Raw genomic sequence first — 21717 nt, forward strand, 5'->3', positions numbered from 1 at the left:
TTACAGCATAAAAGCGATAAACAGAAAAAGTAGGGGTGCAAAAAGGGCAGGGTGCTAGATCTAAACCGTTAGGTCAAGAGCTTAGTAACACAGGTATAATACACACAATTCCCTTTGTATGAGATGAAAATTTATTGTTATCATCATCTTGCATCTGGTTTAAAAAAAATCAACTCCAAATAAAGGATGACTTCCACTCTGCCTGAAGTTTAAGACTGAACAAATCGGAAGTTTTTTTTTTAATTTATTTTTCAGAAGCAAATTTTACAAATAATATAAAAACATGCCTGCCATATAGGTTCATAAGACCAAATCACCATTAGATATTAAACACAACACTTTCTTTATGTGTACGTTTTTTCAATGCCTGCAGATGTTCCACGCTTAATTCATGGAGTGTCAGAACTCTTGCAATAGTAATAGTTGGATTAAATTCAATAGTCATCAAACAACAAAGGTCCACCAACTCCTGTTGGCATTTTTGCAATCCTGCAGTTACTTCTTTCTGTTTATTCGGACATTTTATTGAAACTCGCATTTCATCTACCGAGAAACCAATCAGACTTCTTAAAATGTCATCACCAAGTTCTATATCCATGTAGGCAGTACCATCTGATATTCTCGCTCTGATGCTCCAAAGGCCACTATTACTTGTAAGCTTGTCTAGTAATGTGACAATGAAGCCTTTGATTTGCACCACGGTTAACACATCAGGTTTCTTATCCAAAAGGATTTTTAGATAGGTAAATGGTGGAGATTTCAATTCTATAGAATCCCTGCGATACTTTCTTTGTTCTGGACTGCCTATTTTCACACAGCCTTCTTTAAAACTACCTCCATTACTAGAAGAACTTGTAATTACTTCAGATGTTACACATACATTTTCAGAAACAGTGACATTAATTAGTCTACTGTCACATGCAATGTGGTGTTTATATTCTTGTTCTGTTGTGGTAATATTTGTACTACTTTCCATGGAGTTAATTCCTGTTTTTCTGAGTAAATTGCTTGATTCTCGAACATTTAAATGACTTAGCACGGAACATTCCTCAGCATTTTCAGTGTATTTCTCACTTGCAAAATGTTCAAGATGGCGGTCTAACCTTTGGTCAGAAGTGTTACCAACACCTTTTACACTTTGCTCTTGATTTGAGCGAAATTTGTTGTTTACTCCCACTGTCATATCATATCTCTTATGACTTCTCAGTAGTTCCTCTTCTAACAAAATTAGAGATTTTGGAGACTCATCTATTTCTCCACATGGCTCAATTTCCTCGTTAACTTCGCCCTGCAAGAGCAAATCATCATCAAGTTCATCCATAGGAAATTCAAAGTCTTCATTATTATTGTCCAGTAACTCCATGCATTGCCATTGATTATTCAGAGCACTGATTGGGTGCTGAATTCGATCTGAGTTATTGCTTGAATTGCCAGTCTTACTGCCATATCCACTTTCAGAATCTATTACGGGGTCCAAAAACAGATCGTCATCATCTTCATTAAAGCCAGCCAATAGTTCATCATCTGAAGGTTCCATAAGCTGAGCCATTCCATCAGTCCTTTCAAAAGCATTTTGATCATTATTTATTTTTGTCACAGCAGCATCATCTGATTCACCAACTAACCTGGCAAGCATCCTCTCTTGGGAGTTTTCTTTCACAAGGGTCTCCACTTCACCCCCAAGCAATCTCACGTTTTCAGGTTTAAGCAGCAAGACTCCCAATCGGCAAACAATCTTACCTAACAACAAGATTTTTGTACCTGGCGATAGGTTGCAATGAAGAGCGGGTATAGGATGATACTCCATTGCTTGGAGTCCCTGGACTCCATCAGTTAATTGCATCATTAGCATTCGAGTTGGTTTGGCTTCCCAAGATCTCTGGGATGTTTGGGTTGATGTTACTTGTTCATTAGTGGTGTCCTTTCCTCTGTATTTCTGCAGCTGGGCAAATGCAGCTTGACTAACGTCAACCAATGAATCAATCTGCAAACAGTAAAATCCACTGAGCTCACTTTTATGCATTTCTGAGATTCCATCTGGCAAAATTTGGTGCTCCAGATCCCGGAGGTCAGTAAGAAGCCATTGCTCAAAAACCTGTTTGTTGATGAGGGCCTGTGTTAAGGAAGTTCCTTGGCTCTCTTGTTGAATCCACTCTAAACATGCATGAAGCCACTGTGATGGAACTTTGAGGTGCCATGTTGCTTCCAGCCACGTTTCTACTCTTGCAGAAATCATTTTAATTTTCCTCCATATTGAACTTAATAGTCTTAAAATACACAAGACCTAAAGGATCACAAAATACAGTACACAATTTAAATTCAAGATACAAAAGATTGCTGGATGAAATCAGCAAGCCAGGCAGCATCTGTTGAGGAAAATGTTCATGACCTTTCACATAGATTAAGAGTAGCAGGTCAATTGCCAGTATAAAGAGGTGAAGGCCTATTATAGGTAACTCTCCTCTACTATTTCAGTTTGGATGATAGATCTCAACCCAAAAAGTCAACTGCCCATTTCCCTCCACAGAAGCAGCCTTATTCAGTGAGTTCCTCCAGCAGTCTTTTTATTTGCATACAATTTAAATTCCTTGGCCTTACCCCAAATCCTTCCAATTTTACATCACAATCTTTGCACTCTTTCAAGTTTATGAACACACTTTTTCACTTACAATGTTAGATGCATCCTCCTTGATGACAATTTCCAATCCACTTAAAAGACTTTTTTTCCCCTGCATTTGGGAAATAGTGCACCAATTATCATTTATATTTTCCAGTTGCATGTATAACAATGTTTACATAGCTAGTATGTTGAAATCTACAAGGGTATTTTACATTTTCTACCATCCCTATTAATTTATTGTTTGACACCTTCACCATCCTCACTCAGCACTGTTGATAACTGGACTAATGGGAAGAATCAGTTTCCTCATGCAAGGCCTCACTCAATCATTACACTGGTACAGATTTTCTTTCTGCATTATTTATTATAAGGGCAGAAATAAACATACTGTATCTGAAGATCACACTTTCCTTACTAAAACTTTTTGACATTCAATACATTCAATGTCAAAAAGGAATGAACATTCAGAATTGTCCTTGCCAGCACATCCACGCAGTGGCAAAGAGAGTTCCATATATTTAGTAAAATATTTTCTTTATAATTTTCCACCAATAGCAGTTAGTACAGGTGAAAATCAACCCTTTACAATTCCCAACTTCCTTAATGCAATCAATGCCAAACCATTATACCCTATCAACAAACCCACAAAACCCTAACCCAAGCAATTTGCTTCTTTGATATTGTGTCCTGCCTATTCCAGCTATTAATAATGACTTTTCAATGTAGATTGCCAATACCATGCAAAGTTTGGCTCCAGTGTACTTTTGTTTTGAAAATGGTTAGATGTCTCAGATGGTGAACTTTTATGAGTACTTACTCACCATTTCAGTATCAATAATGAAAAATGACAATGGGAACCGTCAGGTCAGTCAGATTGACTCATGGAAAGAATAGAACATTGCAGCACAGTACAGGCCCTTCGGACCTTGGTGTTGTGCCAAACTATAGATATTTCTACCAAAATACAAACCCTTCCGACATCGTAACCCTCAATCTTGGTTGCATCCATGTGCCTGTCTAAAAGTCTCTTAAATGCTCCAAATATTTCAGCCTCCACCACCACCCACAGCAATGCATTCCAGGTACCCACTACTCTGTGTAAAAGACTCTTGATCTCGCTCCTAAACTTTCCTCCCTTCACTTTGATGGAAGATCAACGGCCTGAAACATCATCTAAGTGCTTTTTTTTCATCTCTCTCCACTGACGTTGTCCAAATTATCGAGAACTTTCTATTTTTTTGAATAGTTTCAAACGGAGACCATCGAAAGATTAAAGAACTGCCTGGCGCAAAATATCCAAAGCTATACAGCCACCACTGTCATTTTTAATAGAATATATTTAAACTAATAGGATGCACTAACATGTAAAATCATACAAATCTGAACATAGGGCCCGTGGATAAAACCTCAGTCTCATTCGCGCGGTATTTCCCACGTGTTACAACAACCAGCATAAGCAAACACAAAGGTTGCTACCAACCAGTATCCACAACTCAACCGCTACTGCCCACTTCGACTGCACTTAACCACCATCACTGCAGTAGCCGGGATTGCGCGCCAAACGCGCACACCCCCGAATCGCGCGAGACTTCATTATTCTTCCCCGTCGGTTGGTTCTTTTATAAGAAATTATACGAAATCGCATTTATGTTATGCATTTCTTAATATGATCTTATTTAAAAATAGGTGTTAAAATGTAAATGAATCAAAAATTTAGAAGCACAAGTTTCATATTTTCTATAATTTTATAAAGAGCGACAAGAGTGCGGGTTCTGTGACGCTTTTGATTGACACAAGTCTCGACGAATAACCACAAGACACGTCTCGAGTTACGTCATTGGTTTAGGAGAAAGCTTTGTGGGCGGACCAATCAACGAGAGGTTGTTGGGAGGTATGTGATGTCGCTGGGGCTCCTGGGTAAAACGTTCGCCACCACACCAAAGCGACCCATTTTGCTTCGCTTGTGTGAAAGCTGAGCTCGGATCTTCGCAGCCGTTAGCTTTGGTAAGTCGGGAGGTCGGTTGGTGGGTATCCAACGCTCTAACTATTCCCTCATAGTTTGAAAACGCATCGTCTTTAAAACTAAGAAAAAAATGAATGCTGATAGTTAAACGATTTTAAGCGGTTTTATTCCAAGGCACGCGCTTCGGCCGTGGTGTGGAAGTTGACGATGGTGCGGCAGACATTTTATTACTAACGAGCTTTGGCGTTAACTCTCGATGCCCAGTAGTGGAAATGTGGAATTTTATAAAAATGATTGAGAATTTGCCAAAGGCCGCCAAAACGCCCTTCAACACAAAAGATTGCCGTCCAGCGCCGGCCTAGTGTGCCGGACGAATGGCGTTTTGGTTGAGAACCCTGCCGTCGTCATCGTTTATAGACTACCTCTTTGTCAAGTCACGGGATAAATGGCGGCTGCTTTCTCCAGCCCTCCCTCCAAGGCTGGCTGAATCGATCGCTCGTCTTTCGGCGTGCGTGCCGTGCCGCCATTTTGAGAAGTGACGGTTAGGTGGACGAATGGTTCGCCGGTTCAGGAGCTTCGAACGTCGCGACGTTGGGGAGAAGCGCAGGGTGTCAGCCGGGGGGGGGGGGGGGGGGGGGGGGGGGGGTGTTCTCCGCACGAGAGGGACTCCAGCCGAGGCGCCGGGCCGGAAGTGAGCCTGTCCTCGGCATGTTTCGCTGTCTCATAGTCGGCGCCATTTTAAGGCGATGCTTTCGCCGCGAATGGCGTGGACCGGAGATGGCGTGTTTGTTTTCCATGTAGAGTAGGGGCTTGCCTTGGTTGCTTTCTCTATGTGGACGTGTTGGCTACTCTCCCCCGTCCCGCATTTTTTGTCGAAGTGGCAGCATAGGATCTTGCTCTTTCAATGCATTTCGGGTTCGGAGACACCCACTCGCCTCCGTGGTGGCGCTCTCGTGGCCGGATTTCGTCCGCCTCGCACCTTTCATGGTTTTATTCTGTATCTTCACATTTGGAGACGTTTAAATATGGAGATATTTGAATGTTAACCAAAGTCGATGTGGAATAATTGTTTCGTAAATTAGAGGTTTCCTCCCCTCAGCAGATTTGCAATAAATGCGTGGCTATGATACTTAGCCGAAATTACATTTCACTAATGAATATTTTGTAAATACGTTTTTACCAGAACACGTTAATGGAAAATTGATAACATTTTAACGAGTTAATTTTAAAATTCAATATGGAGTAATTTCGTGTGACATGATTGTCTTAAAATGTTCACTGACATTTAAAGACTTTCCGACACAATCTTGATACCCTCCGCATTCAGTTCCAATGTAAAGTCCTGACTTGAAAAACTGACTTTTGTACTGTTGAACACTATGTACTGTACAAATAGTATCTTTGCCTTTATAGGTACTGTTTGATCTGATGAGTTTCTACACTAGTTTTTATTGCAGCTTTAAGCATCTGCAGTCTCTGCTTAATTTTGACAACATGAGAGTTGACCTCCCATGGGTTCTGAGTGTTCATTCTTGATATTCGATCAACAATATTTGATAATATAAGGTGGCCAGTTAATTAAAGGAAATCTTTCTGTTGAGCTTTGTAACCCAAGGACAACCTTACATTTTGTGCTGGTTTCAATGTCTTGACATTAAGTAGGATGACAGCTCCAGCTCCAGTGACTTGTTTACTAAGTAATTCATTCCAATGAAATACTTGAGTGATTTTTTTTGTGTGTAAACAAATAATCCCTACCTTGCAAGATCATAGAACAATAGCTGGCAAGTTTCATGGGTAATTTGTTTTTAAGATTCAATTTGTTATCCATGTAGGATTAAGTAATTTATACATTTTTGAATTAAAGCATTCCTTTTAAAAAATGTTTAACGTAGTTAAGTGACTAGCACCCTAAGTGAAAACAGTGGTGTGTGGTAATAATAAACTATCAATTCCTATTTTAATTTGTCATCAATTTACTGCCACCTCTTGGTTGATTAAAAAAAAAGTTGTTGCAGCAATTCCACAGGTATTTTTGATATCAATTGGAAAATAAGGCTTCTATTATCAAATTACTAACTGTCATGTTAACTTTGTTTTTAAACATGCATATTATGTTGAAAGTCAATTAAATAATTGAGGTGGCCATCTTTAAGGTTTACATTCAGAATTTGAGTCACTTTATTTTCCAAATCTGCATCAAATGGGTGCTGCATTCAACTGATGTTGGGAAACAAAAATCTTAAAACTAGTTTAAATTCAGTATTCTTTAATGAAGGAGTATGAGGGGACTAGGTTTTTGTAGAATAACATATGAAAATATCTTGTCTTACAGGCTAGCTGCATTCTTGCATATTCTGCACATTTATTGACACTTAACATGGAGACTGATCAGCAAGACATTAAATATAACAGCCCTGAGACCAACGGTAGTAGCCTTAGCCCTGGTTCTTGTATGTTTTGCTTTTCTTCCATTTTTATTATATAGCAATTGATTTAAGGACTGATGTTAAAAACTAGCAAATCAATATTGCTTTTTTAATGTAATTGAATGTTTTAGTAGATTGATAAAAATGCAGTTTAATCAGTGTTTTACAGACTTTTCTTAAAATGAAAGCTGATACTAGGAATGGCATCTCCATGCAGAGTTTAAGAGGAAATTGGGTAGTGCAAAGCTTATGGTGGATGAAGTAGAAGTCGCTGTATTGGTAACAAGTTGATTTCCCTGTATACCTCAACTTTCCTTGCATAACATTCAAATTTTGAACTATTGACCTTCCTATCCCATTCATCCTGTCTTTGGGGTGCTTGAATGTCTCCCATATGCATCCTATAATTCCCCTTGTATTCTCCAGTAATGTTTTTTGCTTTATTTGGAACCAATTAGCAAAACAGTGGTCCACATTTTTTTCATCCATGGCCATTCTTCTTTCCTTTTGTTCAAGAGATTTTTTTTAAATAACAGCCTGGAATGCATTTTAAATGTTTGCTTCTGCTATTCACAAGCACAAGGTCACAGATTTCATTAGATTTTTCTGAAGCTTGCTTGTTTCCAAATCCTTTTTCTTTAAATTGCCACTGGTTAATACTCATTGTTTAAAGACCTTTTTTGTTACTGTACACTTCCCACTGTCTTTCCCCTACCATGGCCTAATTACATGGGGGAGTCGGGGGGGGGGGGGGGGGCGGTGGTGAAAAACTATCAAATCCTTAAGATTATTAAATATATGATAGGTTCTCCTTTGGTTTCATCTGTTCTTGACTGTTAAATGCCTTTCTCCAATTACTTTATTAGATGCTCAATTTGTATGTAATGTAAACCTTGAGCTCAATGCAAATACAGACAGCATTTGTGAAGAGAAGGAGTTATTTAATGCTTCAATAAAGTTGAAATTCAGTATTCTATTTTCAAATGCTGATTTAACACCTTTTGCCTTGTTAATTAGAGTTGAATGAATAAAATTATTTATAAGCCATTTTATAGTTCTGTGATGGTTGCAGATTTGAATGTTTGCTATTGTAAATAGTTTTCATGAAATTGTATACTGTTTGTTTGAATAGAGGTAAATGGTAAGTAGCATGATGAGAATTGAATTTTGGTACTAACCATATTTGATGGTTTTAAAAATGCCAAATATTAATCTAGGAAGATTTATACACAAGCTAAAGTTAGTGTGCCAAAAACATGGTGAAGCTTGATTTTTTTTTTAAAAACCACGCAAAACTTTCAGGCAAACGTCCTGCTGAGGACCATGATGGAGAGCAAGCCTTTAAGAGGTCTCGGAATAATGACCAATGTGTGGAACTGCGGCTTCTCTTGCAGAGCAAGGTACAATTTCCCTTTCCACCTATTAGCATATTTGATTTTTCTAAGGGTTATAGCTAGTTCAAATGTGTTCACTCTATAATGTTTTGTCCATATTTGCTAATGTTACTATCATTGTTTTTGAAGAATGCTGGAGCAGTGATTGGAAAAGGTGGCAAAAATATCAAGTCATTGCGCACAGACGTGAGTATATATCTATAGTGTAGGTTAAAATTGTAACTTTAGCATTTTGTCCAAGCTATAATAGTGAAGTCTACAAAATGTTAAGTTGTAAATGTACTGCTAGATAGTGAAATTTTGGGCATATTTAAAATGAGTTAATTATTCTGGGAGATGTATGAAAGCCATTTGTAATATTGTGTGAGCCATACAATTTTCTTTACAAATGTCTGGACAAGTTCTGAGGAAATATGAACAATTTTTAAACTAGGGTGAAGTTTTAAATTTTATCATGGATGAGTGTCTTTTAAGGTGTCCATAATTGTGTAGTATTCCTTGATTGTAGTGTATCCTAATTTTGTGAAAGAAAAAAAATATTAAATGGAGTAACATTACAGGTGGCTGGTGTAACCCGGAGTATCCCAGGCTCAGAACTTTATTTTTTTTTTAAAGATGTCCATCTGTTCTTGCTTCAACAGCTATTCAGATGTACGTGAAGGACAAAGACTGCTTTATGTAAAGAAGAATGCTTGATATGAAATTGGGTATAGAACAGTGTTAACTGTTTCCATAGATAATGGGAGGCAATGTTTTGTGAAAAGCTAAACAGAATTTGAATAATTGGAATAAATAGATGCCCATCAGCAGCTAGGTTAATGTTAAGTTTTTAATTGATTGCACAGTGTACCTGTAGTTATTTCACATGAGGAATATTGTTTAACTTTTTCTTAAAGTACAGTTATGAAGTGCTTCCATTGTTAGTCTTCAGAAATCTGTACAAAGGATATGTATATATTTATGTATATTAGAGTGATGAGAATAGATTTTATAATATAATTCAATTAAAATTTACTCCTTTTCCCCCCTCTTCCCTCTCCTTGTTTCTTTGGCCATTTATCTCCGTTGCCCTTGTACTGGATCGACTTGTTCCCTGCGTTGCCCATGACGTTGACCCATCTGTCCCTTGAACACCCATCTGAATACCCTGGTTGGCTATGCCCATAATGTGCTCAAATGCCAAATGGGCACCAATACCTGAACGTCACTGAATGCCCTTGCCCAATGCCATCAACCACGAACGCCTTTGTGACCAATGCAGTACAATGCCAGTGTATCAGTCCCAGACAGCAGTGGCCCCGAGCGGTATGTCCCAACAGTTTATGACTCGCTGCCTGATTAGAACAAGGAATTGTATCTTTTATAACCTGAATTTGTTGTTATTAATTAGTAGCCCCTTATAGAAAGTGTACTGTTCAGTTATTTTCTGTCTATTTTCCCCATTAAGTCTTTTGTGGCTGGTCTTTATTACGTGAGTTGCCCACCCAGAGCAATCCACTAATTCATTTTAATGGAAGGAGCACAGCTTCAAGTGTTGCATTTTTGCTGCATTGTTAATCATTTGTTGAATCTGCCTTTCTTGCACTGTCCTTGTGGCCCACCTTGCTCCCTCCCTTCCAACCCCTCCTTCCTTCCACACACCCATTGCCTCTCATAGTTTTCCAAGCTAACTTTTGTCACCTACTCCCAACTTTCATTTGTTCTGTCTCATTGTTTTGTCTTTTGCTTTGTATTGATTTCTTACAGGGGCATAATAGTGCTGTTTCCACGACTAGTTTCTTAACTTTTCTCCAAATTTCTGTCAAACGCCTTTTTTAATACTGTTCTCCATGATACTCACATACCTCTTCTGCTTTTGCCTTTGAGAAGGTGTGCCAAAATTGCTAATTTCCGGGGAGGGGATCTCAAATTACTAGTGGTTGGGGGGGGTTCCACTTTCTGCTCTCAGCTATTCGTCGTTTTCTTGCCCACTTAATCTGAGCCCTTCCAATTACCCATTTTTTTTTTACAAAGCTGATTTAATTTGAAATGTTAATTAGTTAAATTTGCATGTTTATAAGTAAATTATTAATGGGGTTTACTAAATATTGTGTAAAATTAATTTTAAAGTAATTATATTTAAATTGATATTATTTCAGCATGCTACGAATGGCTTACTCACTTGTTTATTTTCCTTCCTTCTTAAATCGTTAATGGTTTCAAAAAAAATAATTGGCAGCATACTAAGTATAAATGCAGATATTGAGACAATTGGTGACATATTATCGAAGATCATCCCAACTTTGGAAGAGGTGAGTTGTGTTCATTAATATGCTTCGCGGGTCTAAGCGTGGCTTGTTTTGCTCCTTCAGCGAAATAAGCCACGTTTTCTAATTTTAAAGGAACTAGTTTAATGTAGTTCAAGAATTTTATGCTCTGTTGTCAAACTTTTGACCCTACAGTACCAGCACTATAAAGGAAAAGATTTTGACTGTGAACTGAGGATGTTGGTTCATCAAAGCCAAGCTGGAAGTATTATTGGTGTTAAAGGAGTCAAGATAAAGGAACTAAGAGAAGTAAGTGGCATTTGACTTGTTTTTTAGTTGATTTTAAGTGAAATCCCATGCAAATGGCAAATGAAGATAGGCTAGGATGCTGTATTAGGTACTTCTAAAATTGCCAGTCTATATCTAAATCCTGTCTGTTTTAGAGTATTTGTACTGAAATTGTCTTTCCTTTCAGAGCACGCAGACAACTATTAAACTCTTTCAGGAATGTTGCCCTCATTCAACTGATAGAGTAGTTCTCCTTGGTGGAAAGCCTGATAGAGTGGTTGAATGCATCAAGATTATCCTAGGCTTATTGGCAGAGGTGGGTGTTACTTGTTTTTTCCTTTTGTCAACCATAGCATTTTGCATGTGTAAAAGGTGTGTTTTGAGTGTCTTCATTTTTGTAAATTTAGACTGATTAGTATTGGGAACTTCATGAACTTGACAAATAGTTTTTTTTTAAAATGTATGGCCTTAATTCTCAAATGCACATGATTTAAATGTCTTCCATTTTAAGTCTCCTGTCAAAGGACGTGCCCAGCCATATGATCCAAATTTCTATGATGAAACCTACGATTATGGTGGTTTTACGATGATGTTTGATGATAGAGGAAGGCGACCAGTTCCTTTTCAAATGCGTGGTAGAGGTGGACCCCATCCTCCTTCACCTGGATATGAGCGAAGGGGTCCCATGGGAATGTCAAGCAGAGGTGGGCGGGCCATGTTACCACCTCGAAGAGATACTTATGATGACATGAGCCCACCAACTCGTAGGGGCCCTCCACCTATGCCACGCAGTGGAAGAGGTGGCAGGGGTGGTGGCCGTGTTCTCCCCCCTCCACCTCCACCCAGAGGGTAAGTTTTTTAATTTAAAAGCTAGTAACAGTAAAAGTATGAGGCCTATGGTATTCAAGTGGTAATAGATTTGTTTGTATTTTTTGGTACTTGTATTCCTTTTTTTTTTAAATTTGAACCTTGTGACCTAGAGGGTGGCAACATTGCATTGAATATTTTCATCTTGAATATTTGCCATTTGAAATCATTGAGTTCACATCTGAAATGTATAACAGACATAGACATTTAAAAGGACACAGAAACTTAATTTTGACTCAACCCTTGGGCAGGATGTGGTTGTGTCCAGTTGAAGAAGAAAATATATCCAGTAGTAAAATTAAATTAATTAGGTAGAGAATTGTGTGTCTAAGCAAAATTAATATTGTAATTTTTGCATTTGTGTAGTTCTTGAACACCAGACTGTACCATTCATCCTGACTTCATAAAGTAGTCTGGATTTGGTGCAGTTAGTGTTTACAAATAGCTCCTATTTCATTGTAGTGACCATATTCTCTATGGCAGGAACAGGATGGGTGACCGATATGATGGCATGGTAAGTTAAAAAATTTATTAAAATTATGATCTAACACATGCCAATTTGTACTTGTGCAGAAGTCGATGTAAATAACTATTCGAAAAGGATTGGTTGCATTTTTTTGAACATAGGAAATGTGCACCAATTGATTTTTTTTTGTATCTACACTTGTAATCATATTTCAAGCGCTTTCCATTCTATTTCTACATTTGCACACTTCGAAATTACTGCTCAACCAAAATGATGAGTGCTCCCTTAAATGTTGAGAATCCATGCTTGATACTTAGAAGATATTTTAAATAAAATCTAGCATTAGGCTTTGGAAAGAGGGTGCATGTTTGAAAAGCCTGAGGTATTGATATTTTTTCCTTTTCTTCTCCCTTACCCCCCCACCAACCCCTCCCAAAAAAAACATGGCTTGCACAGGCTGGTTCTGCATACGGTGAGTTTAATTTCAATCCTGGACACTTTTTTAAAAAGCATATGAGTTCAGTAATTAAGTTTTGGGTAACTGTTTTTCAGCAGGCCGTGGTGGATATGGAGACTTGGGAGGCCCAATCATTACTACACAAGTCACAATTCCCAAAGATGTAAGATTTGTTATTACTGTCTGGTAGACAAAATTAGTCTTGCTACATTTAATTTAGTTAAATTGAATTTTCCTTGCTGATTGTTACACAATTAAGAGTTAGTCAACAGTTGCCAGAGACAACTATACATTGTTGCTTCATACTCCATTGATTTGCTGAAGTTGAGGTGGCTGAATTAAGTTTCACGGTGACTGATGGTGAAAGTTTTTAGTACTATCTATCTAGGTCAGTTGCCCTATACATAGTACAGCAGCAAGTGCAAGAATGGAAACTTGGACTCAAGTGCAGGTGTGAAGTACACAGAATTATTGCAGGGCATCATGCTGGGGGGTGCATGAAGGAAGGAAGGAAGCAGTCAATCACTGTAGTCCTTCCACTTCCTGCTCTTAGGCTGTGAGCCCATGATGGCCACGGTGACCATTGGTGGGAATTTCAATGTCTGGACATGCTCATTGGAAAGTGACTTAATTCTACACTTGATGAGTCCATGACTAAAAATAATTGAACTATGTTCCAGTGTTGTCATGTTGATCTACATTGCTAGATGGTATTTGAGATGTTCTTGTGATTTTTTTTTCCCTCCACCCCCAACATTGTTTTCATTGCTTTGTGCAGATGAAATTTGAATTTGTACAATATTTCTTTTGTACTTTTAAACAGCTGGCAGGTTCTATAATTGGTAAAGGAGGTATGAGAATTAAACAAATTCGTCATGAATCGGGAGCATCGATCAAGATTGATGAACCACTTGAAGGCTCTGAGGATCGCATAATTACCATTACAGGCACACAGGACCAGATCCAGAATGCACAATATCTGCTGCAGAACAGGTAAGTGCATACATTGAACTCTTGTAACTGAACTGATGTGCTGCATCTTTCAAATTTCTGAACCTTCCTAAATATGCTTTAATATTAAACTTGACCTGCTTTATTGCAACAAATTCCACAATGGTATCTGCTGTTTGATTGTCAAAGTGCCTATTATGAAAACCATTATTTTCACCATAATTAATGTTCAATGAGATTTCATTGCCTGTAAGTGTAGAAGATGTGTCAACTTGGAATGTGACCTGGTTCTGTGTGGAAGACTAGTGATTTTGTTGTTTTGGACAGTTGGATTGACAACAAATCACAGTCTGCCATATAGCACAGATCATACCTCTCCAGGAATTTCATTTCATTACAATACTTTAAAATTCTCAAAAGTTCTGCCACAGCAAACTACCATTTTCTGTTTCTCCTGCTGTGCTTTCCTTTCATATAAGCAAGCTTTGGTTAACTGAAATTTTAGTGCTGGGTCGAATTGATCTGCACTCGTATCCGAACATTCATTGAAAACAAATGTTTGGTCAAATTAGTTTATTTTTTTTTTTACCTGGTTTCTCCCCAGTGCAGCTACAGCAGCCGCTTTGCGCCCTTAAGCTGACCCGTGCGTTCAGATACCGCAGCTCCACACGAGAAAAGGTCAGTTTGATAGTGGGAACGTTTTTGTTTTGGTGGTGGAAAGGGTCAGTTTTGGGAACTGAATTTGTGAACAATTGGGCGTACAATATTGCTGTTGACCTCTGAAGGCAAATATTTCCTTTAGACGTTAAATTTCGACCCAGCACTAGTGACTTGTTCTAATTGCATGTTCTGAGAGTACAGGTTTTAAATGTCACTGTTTTCTGGCCAGGATTAGGTGAAATTGTAATTGAACCTGTTGCAACAAAATTTGTTAAACCATGTAAAGTGTAGACTTTAAACCCAGGGTTGATAATGGCTTTTTTGATGCATTAAATAAACTAGTAGTGTGGGTCAAAGAAAGTAGGCTTGGGGGTTGTGTAAATTGATTCAAAAATCTAATTTTCTCTTTCCTCCTCCTCCTCTCCCCCCCCCCCCCCCCCCCCCCCAGTGTGAGGCAGTACTCTGGACAGTTCTTGTAAAACAAAGCGGAGAAGATGGAAGGATCGCTGCTTTTTTGTCACTGCTTTTGTTTGAAGAGCCAACATTCCTCTGCTTAGATCACACTGGAAGCATTGATTATATTCTGCTTTTGATCATTTGTAATGTTTTAATTAGTGAATCGTAGCACAGCTTAGACAGTTTGAATTTTCCAAAAAGTGGAGTGGATTCTGGGCTTTGTTTTGTTCTAAATGTTTCAGTGGTTTATTGTATTTCCTGTAACTATGGTAACATAAGATGTACACTGTTTATGGACAATAGTACTGGTAGTTTAAATGTGCCAGATCCATTCAGTACTTGTGCAGAATGCAATCTTGTTTTGTAAGGAACATTTTATGGTTTTTAAAATAAACTAGGTAAACTAAACTCTTGTACATTTGCTTGAGGATAAATTATTCCTCATTTTTTGCCAGCTAAGAAACTGACAGCAAAAGTTGACTGGTTAGTAATTAAACTGGATGAACTCCTGTCACTATTTAGCTGTTTCTTAATTGAAATGATAGTTGAAATTGCTTCTGCTCACGATTTGTCTTCCACTAATGATTCATTATTAAATGTTATCCTAGTTTGCTCAAGAACTTGGTGTCACAATTGGGGTCCTTTTAATTACTTCACTGCAGCCAATGTGTGAAATGTCTCCTTTATTCAATTGAATATTATCAGCCTTAGATTTGGATAACTAAGGGTTGAGATGAAATGGTTGCAGCAAGTTAAATATGGTTTTTTTAAAGTGTCACCAGTCTACCTAGTCCGATGATGCATTAGGGTTAAAATTAAGTGGATTGCTTTAAAAAAAATGACAACCAGTTTAAGAACTACAACTTTGCATAAATGTACTAGTACTGTCATTTTGCCATTATCAATTTTAGCATTGGAAGCACAGGAACAGTTCTTGGGCTCACTACATCTGTGCCTATTAGAATGTTAATCTAAAGTCCCTTTTTAATTTTTGCTCCCATCTGACAATGCATTCCAGGCACTTGATTATCCTAAGCCATTTTCTCAATTCTGGAATTCAGTTTTAGTTGGACAAAACAAACTGGCCATCAGTGGAAAAAGTCCCCTGCTAAAACAGTGGATGCAAGTCACATTAATGAGATGGTTATGAGTATTGGAGTTCATTTTCAATGTTAGTGATTGAACAGGGTGAAACAAGTGCAGACACTAGTAAAAACAAATGCAGCAGCCAGAACAGCTAAAGCTGTACTACGGACATTTCAGGCCTGAGCCCTCAACTTCTCATCTGGACACCTAAAATTAACATAAGACTTGTTTTCTGTTACCACCTCCCTTATATTCCAAATCCTTGTATGCTTTTATATTGAAGAGCTCAGCCCTGAAATGTTGGCCACCGAGACCATGTAAAGTCTACACTTTACATGGTTTACCATGTGGCTACAAGAGCAGGTTAGAATCTATCCTATTGTGAACTACAACTTGCCACCTTCTACAAGGCAGAAGTCATGACTGATGAATTACTCTCCAGTTCTGTAACTTTCACGCCATTTATTAGCACTGGATCCACAAATGCAGCACTTACCAAATTGGGTTCTGCAGAAGAAACGTGTTCTAGTAACTAAAGCTTGTTTAAAAATAATTATTTAATTTCTATTTTTACTTCTGTTAGCGTGGAGGTAACTGTTTAGAAACAAAATGGTGTTGAGGCCTAACGTGAGGAGCACAAGACATTTTCAACCATTTGAGGTTCTGATTTCTTTTGGTGCAAGTCTGGCCACATTTAAAAAAAAATTAAACTGCCCCCCCCCCCCCACCTTCCTCTCACTTCCTAAGTGGGGAAAGAGGTGCAACAGGCAATCTGGGCTGTGTAGGGAGTGAGGGGTTAGCCAGGCCTATGGTGGGGAACAATGGGTAGCCTGGGCCAAAGTTAATGCACTACTGGTGAGTTTATTTACTTTTTTATATTGTATATTCAACAGGTCTTTAAAACTAAGTGATGATTCAAGTTGCATCATTTCGAAGTGCTCCCAAAAGGGTTCCATGAGAGTTTGGGAAGTCCTGCACTAACATAAACATTAATTCTCAACTCCATCCTCCAAAAATGCACTGGTTATGCATGGAAGCAACTCGGCATCACTGGATAGGTGATTGAATTCTGTAACTTCCTCCTGCTTTTTCTGAGTATTCTTTGAAGAGCTAAGGCTTGAAACAGCAATATCTTTGTCACCCTTTTGTGACAGGGTCCAATGACATCACTTCATGCCAACTCATATCCTTGGTGTTTGCTGATGCTGCCATGCCAATTAAACCAATGGAAAAAGGAGAGCAGAAAGTCACCCATTTCTGGTTGAAGGTAAAACACCCAATACCAGAGGATGAGTGTGCTCAATGGAAACGCCACAAACGAGGCCCTTTCTAAATGATCTGTCCCTGGTTTGATTTTTTAAAATTCCATTATGCTTTCTGCATATTTTTTCAAAATTATTTATTAATCATGGTAAATCCTACAATAAAAAATACAACTTAAAAGGAAAAACACCTAACCCTCTTAAAAAGGTTCCCAAAAGGAAAGGAGATTGCACCGGCAGCTACTTTTTTTTATTTGGCTTGGCCACGTCAAGCTGCAGGCTCGTTTGTGGCTGACAAGTCCGATGCAGGACAGGCAGACACGGTTGCAAGGGAAAATTGGTGGGTTGGATGTTGGGTTTTTTGTCTTGTCAGTGAGGTGGGCTCTGGTCTTTAAAGGAGGTTGCTGCCTGCCGAACTGTTGAGGCGCCAAGATGCATGGTTTGAGGCGAGATCAGCCCACTGGCGGTGGTCAATGTGGTAGGCACCAAGAGATTTCTTTAGGCAGTTCTTGTACCTCTTTGGTGCACCTGTCTCGGTGGCCAGTGGAGAGCTTGCCAAATAACAATCTTGGGAAGGTGATGGTCCTCCATTCTGGAGATGTGACCTGCCCAGCGTGGATTCGATGCTGTCGGCCTCTGCCATCTCGAGTACTTCGATGTTGGTGATGAAGTCACTCCAATGAATGTTGAGGATGAAGCGGAGACAGCGCTGATGGAAGCGTTCTAGGAGACGTATGTGATGCCAGTAGAGGACCCATGATTCGGAGCCAAACAGGAGTGTGGATATGACAATGTATACGCTAATCTGCTACACTGCTGAAAGAACCCACACAACTAGACGGGCTGGGCTGGACTTGCACTCCCAGCCCAGACCTGGCTGAGAGCCATGCTGGAGGGTGCTGATGTTACCTGGGTGTCACGTGGTCCCCCAGCATAGGCTTCTGAGCCCCGTGCTGGAAGGGAACACCCCTGACGGCGCCATTTTGGCTGGCTGCTCCGCAGTGTGGCTTACAAGCGGGGCTGGTTCACCTGCCTAGTGGTGAGCCGCCACACAGACCCAACCCCCCAGAATCGGCGCCAATGTCCTTTTTCACCGTGCGGCCTTTCTTCTTGGGCTGGGTTACAACCACAGGCTCAGTAGGATAGAGGTGCACTGGCTTTAGTCTGTCTACAGTAAACAGCTCCCGCCTGCCACCAATGTCCAGCGTGAATGTGGAGCTGGAACCCTGTACGGCCCCCCGTACAGTCGCTGCATAGGTGCCGCGATCGGGCCCCACCGAATGAAAAAGTACTCCGTGGAAAGCAGTTCACCGGGAATGTGAGACAGGCGGTGGCATGCCTGGGCGGCAGTGGGGGTTTGAACGAGTCCAAGCATGCCCTGAAGTAAGGAAGTAGTTTGTGTGGTGACCGCTGGGAATGTGAAATGCGTTGATAAACTCACCAGGTAATGCCAGCGGCGCACCGTAGACCAGCTCAGCAGATGACACCTGCAGATCTTCCTTGGGAGTGGAGTGGATGCCCAGGAGCACCGAAGGCAGTTTGTCTGCCCAATTGGGACTGGTGAGTGCTGACTTAAGGTGGCGGTGCAGACGTTCGACCAGTCCATTGGCTTGCGGGTGGTAGGTCGAGGTGCGGTGTAGCTGGATTCCCAACCTGTTGGCGAGCTGTGCCCAGGGCGCAGATGTGAACTGGGTGCACCGATCACTGGTGATGTGACCCGGGACGCCGAACCGGGCGACCCAACCATGCAACACTGCTCGGGAGCAGGAGTCAGTGGAGGCGTCTGGCATCGGGATCGCCTCAGGCCAGCGAGTGGTGCGGTTCATCATCGTAAACAGGTAATGGTTACCCCGGGAAACAATCCAACGATGTTCTCGTGAATGTGGCTGAACCGTTCCCGGACGTGCTCGAAATCCTGTACGGGCGCCCTGATGTGCCTGTGCACCTTGGACGTCTGGCAATGGGTGCATGTTCTGACCCAGCCCGCGATCTGCTTCTGCAGCCCATGTCATACAAACCGTTCTGCCGCATCAGGGCAATAATCGTAATATTTCTTCAACTAAAATTTTCTAATGAATTACTTTTTCAGACAATTGCTTATTAATTGCAAATACTTGTAATCCTTCATCCACTTTATCTTGAAGAAATCGATTTTCCAAATTAATATTTTGAATTTTTTCTTCAATTTCTTGATGTTTTTTCTGGATCTCTAACAAATTCACATACTTTATTAACTTTAGCCTCTGATCTCTTAATATCACCTTATTAACTTTAACTCTTCCAGAATCTTAACTACTGGGTCTTGAGACTTAGGGATAACTTTAGTTTTCTTCTTACCTCTTCCTCTCCTTTTTCTACCAGCTCTGATAATTTTTCTCCTTCAGCCTTTTGGACTGCTTGGGTGCCTGTCTAGAGGGCTTAGTAAGCCACTTTGACAGGGCCTCCAGTTGTTGCCAACCACTCATGCACGACTCCTAGCACATGCAGAGTCGGGATGCTCCCCGGCTCGTCTGGGCATCCCTATTGTTGCAGGGACACCGCAGCTTGCTGGGAGGCAAGTCAGGAGGCCCTCTTTATCCGAAGAGTAGGATACTCTTTTCCAGCTTCTTTTCTAAGGTAGGCCTTTCGTTCTCCTCTAGTTGATTTTCTTCCACCTTCTCTGTAGTTTCTTCAACTTATTTTTCTTTGGCAGCATTGCGATTTTTTTTTTCCCCCTTGATTATTTATAATTTATTCAGGTGAATTTCAGAACTTTTCTCTCCACTTTTTTTTAAACTTTCTCTCAGAGGATTTTCCATCCTGGCCCTACATCAACATGTGACATCCCCCAAAATCATGATTTTGTAGATGAAAAAAAATTAAGTGCTAACAACCTAGTATAAGCGAGCTATTCAATTATGCCACCCCATTAAGTAAAAAGCCTGTTTCTTTGCTTCAAACGATGCAGAATCCATCTAGTAGTAGATACATCGCACACGATGAATAGGAATTTCTACCATATCTTTTCGATGATCTCTTGCGTAATCCCATAGGTAAAAGTCAATGAGGGCAGAATTGATCTCCTTATTCTCACATTTTTTTTGTGCTCCAAATTCTTGGATGCAGTGCATTATTAACTCAATGCACCAGATGGAGCAACCTCTGATTTCCACCTCCTGACGATCTCCAGAGTGGAAGAGTATACCTAGGAAACAAATTTAAAAAGGCAATTCTAATTTCAGTAAATTTGGTTAGGTTGGTGCTAAAACCTGAACAAAGTAACACATTCCCAATAAAATCAAACAATGAAATCCAATATGCATTATTTAGACTGCAGTAGTCAAGAAATGAAACAATAAATGCCAAGCTTGATATTTTTAAGCTATCAAATATTGGGGCATTCCTCACAGAAACACAAGGTTGCAAGATGGTCATGATTGGGAATTTCACTTTCAAGAATATCAGGTAATACGAAAAGATAGCCAGGATGGTAAAGGTGGTGGGGTAGTGCTCTTAATTGAGGATGAGATTAGGGCGATAGTGCAAGATGATACAAGATCTAAGTCCATCTGGGTAGAGCTTAAGAATAGTAAAGGGAAAAAATCATTGGTGGGAGTTGTCAATTGCCCACCATTTAACAATAGCACAGTGCCACAGGCAATTCACCGAGAGATAACTGAGACGTAAGAATGGAACGGCAGTTGTCGTGAGGGACTTTAACTTCCTCATAGATTGGGAAAATCAAGGTCTGAAGGATGACTTAATAGAATGCATCTGTGATAGCTTTCTTGAGCTGCATGTTAAGGAGACGTCAAGGGGAGAATGCTATTTTAGATCTAGTATTATGTCATGAGATACAACAGTGGTTCTCAACCTTTTTCTTTCCACTCATAACCACTAAGTGATCCCTATGCCATCAGTGTTCTGTGATTAGTAAGGGATTGCTTAAAGTGGTATGTGAGTGGGAAGGGAAGGACGAGAATCACTGGTCTAGACCCAATTGGTACTGAAATATTTTGCTTGAAAAAAAGTCATTGGCTCATTTCCTTTGGAGTTATGAAATCGTGCACATAACGAGTCAATTAGATACGATTAAAGTTGTGGTTTTCTTGGCCCTCTTTTTCTTTTTTAGTTTTTGGGGGAGGGGTTGGTGGGGATTCATGAGGTTTTTCTTTCTTTTATATTTCTTTACTCTTTTTATATAAAATACCACATGTATTTGAATTAAGTTTGAAATATTGTGATATGTTAAGTAGTTTTATTTTAAATAAAGTATAAAAAGATTTTTCACTGTATTCAACAAAAATATATTCCCATTAAAAATAAGGGCAATAAGAGAGGGAAGAGTCAGCCTTGGTTAACTAAGGAAATAAAAGAAAGTATAAAATTAAAAGCTCATGTGTACAAAGTAGCCAAGAGTAGTGGGAAAATAAAGGATTGGGGAAACTTTAAAAGACAACAAAGTTCAACTAAACAGAAAATAAGGAAAGGGAAGAAGGATTATGAGGGTAAATTAGCACAAAATATAAAATCAGATAGCAAAACATTTTATAAATATACAAAACAGAAGAGGGTGACTGGAGTCAACATAGG

At 39.5% G+C, this 21717-nt stretch overlaps 3 protein-coding genes across 16 annotated transcripts in view; 1 reads left to right on the forward strand and 2 right to left on the reverse strand.

Annotated features, from left to right (window-relative positions):
- Positions 1–211: 211 nt before the first annotated feature.
- Positions 212–4243, reverse strand: rmi1 (RMI1, RecQ mediated genome instability 1, homolog (S. cerevisiae)). Of its 5 annotated transcripts, none has more exons than XM_069930011.1 (3): positions 3983–4029; positions 2670–2729; positions 212–2284 (listed from the first exon to the last, which is right to left on the reverse strand). In XM_069930011.1, the coding sequence occupies exons 1-3, from the start codon at positions 3992–3994 to the stop codon at positions 320–322; spliced, it is 2037 nt and encodes a 678-aa protein (XP_069786112.1). In that variant the 5' UTR covers positions 3995–4029; the 3' UTR covers positions 212–319. The 5 variants fall into 5 exon arrangements, with proteins under 5 accessions (XP_069786112.1, XP_069786105.1, XP_069786127.1 ...); XM_069930026.1 differs by lacking the exon at positions 3983–4029 and adding an exon at positions 4101–4243 and having other exon boundaries at positions 213–2284; XM_069930004.1 differs by lacking the exon at positions 3983–4029 and having other exon boundaries at positions 2670–3931.
- A 269-nt stretch (positions 4244–4512) lies between these two features.
- hnrnpk (heterogeneous nuclear ribonucleoprotein K) lies at positions 4513–15417 on the forward strand. Of its 10 annotated transcripts, none has more exons than XM_069930077.1 (15): positions 4516–4624; positions 6919–7036; positions 8315–8412; positions 8536–8592; positions 9668–9711; positions 10625–10697; positions 10848–10961; positions 11128–11256; positions 11452–11789; positions 12270–12321; positions 12730–12745; positions 12826–12893; positions 13554–13723; positions 14286–14359; positions 14790–15417. In XM_069930077.1, the coding sequence occupies exons 2-14, from the start codon at positions 6964–6966 to the stop codon at positions 14314–14316; spliced, it is 1263 nt and encodes a 420-aa protein (XP_069786178.1). In that variant the 5' UTR covers positions 4516–4624; positions 6919–6963; the 3' UTR covers positions 14317–14359; positions 14790–15417. The 10 variants fall into 10 exon arrangements, with proteins under 10 accessions (XP_069786221.1, XP_069786152.1, XP_069786178.1 ...); XM_069930042.1 differs by having other exon boundaries at positions 10625–10696; positions 10838–10961; XM_069930061.1 differs by having other exon boundaries at positions 10625–10696; positions 10838–10961; positions 12829–12893.
- The window catches only part of qng1 (Q-nucleotide N-glycosylase 1), a 32791-nt gene continuing 26088 nt past the window's right edge, over positions 15015–21717 (reverse strand). Inside the window, exon 5 of the mRNA XM_069930213.1 lies at positions 15015–20329. Within this exon, the coding sequence (XP_069786314.1) occupies positions 20100–20329 (230 nt within the window). The 3' untranslated portion in view covers positions 15015–20099. The remainder of the gene's footprint in view (positions 20330–21717) is intronic.

This window comes from Narcine bancroftii, chromosome 1 (assembly GCF_036971445.1).
Source record: "Narcine bancroftii isolate sNarBan1 chromosome 1, sNarBan1.hap1, whole genome shotgun sequence".
NCBI lineage: Eukaryota > Metazoa > Chordata > Chondrichthyes > Torpediniformes > Narcinidae > Narcine > Narcine bancroftii.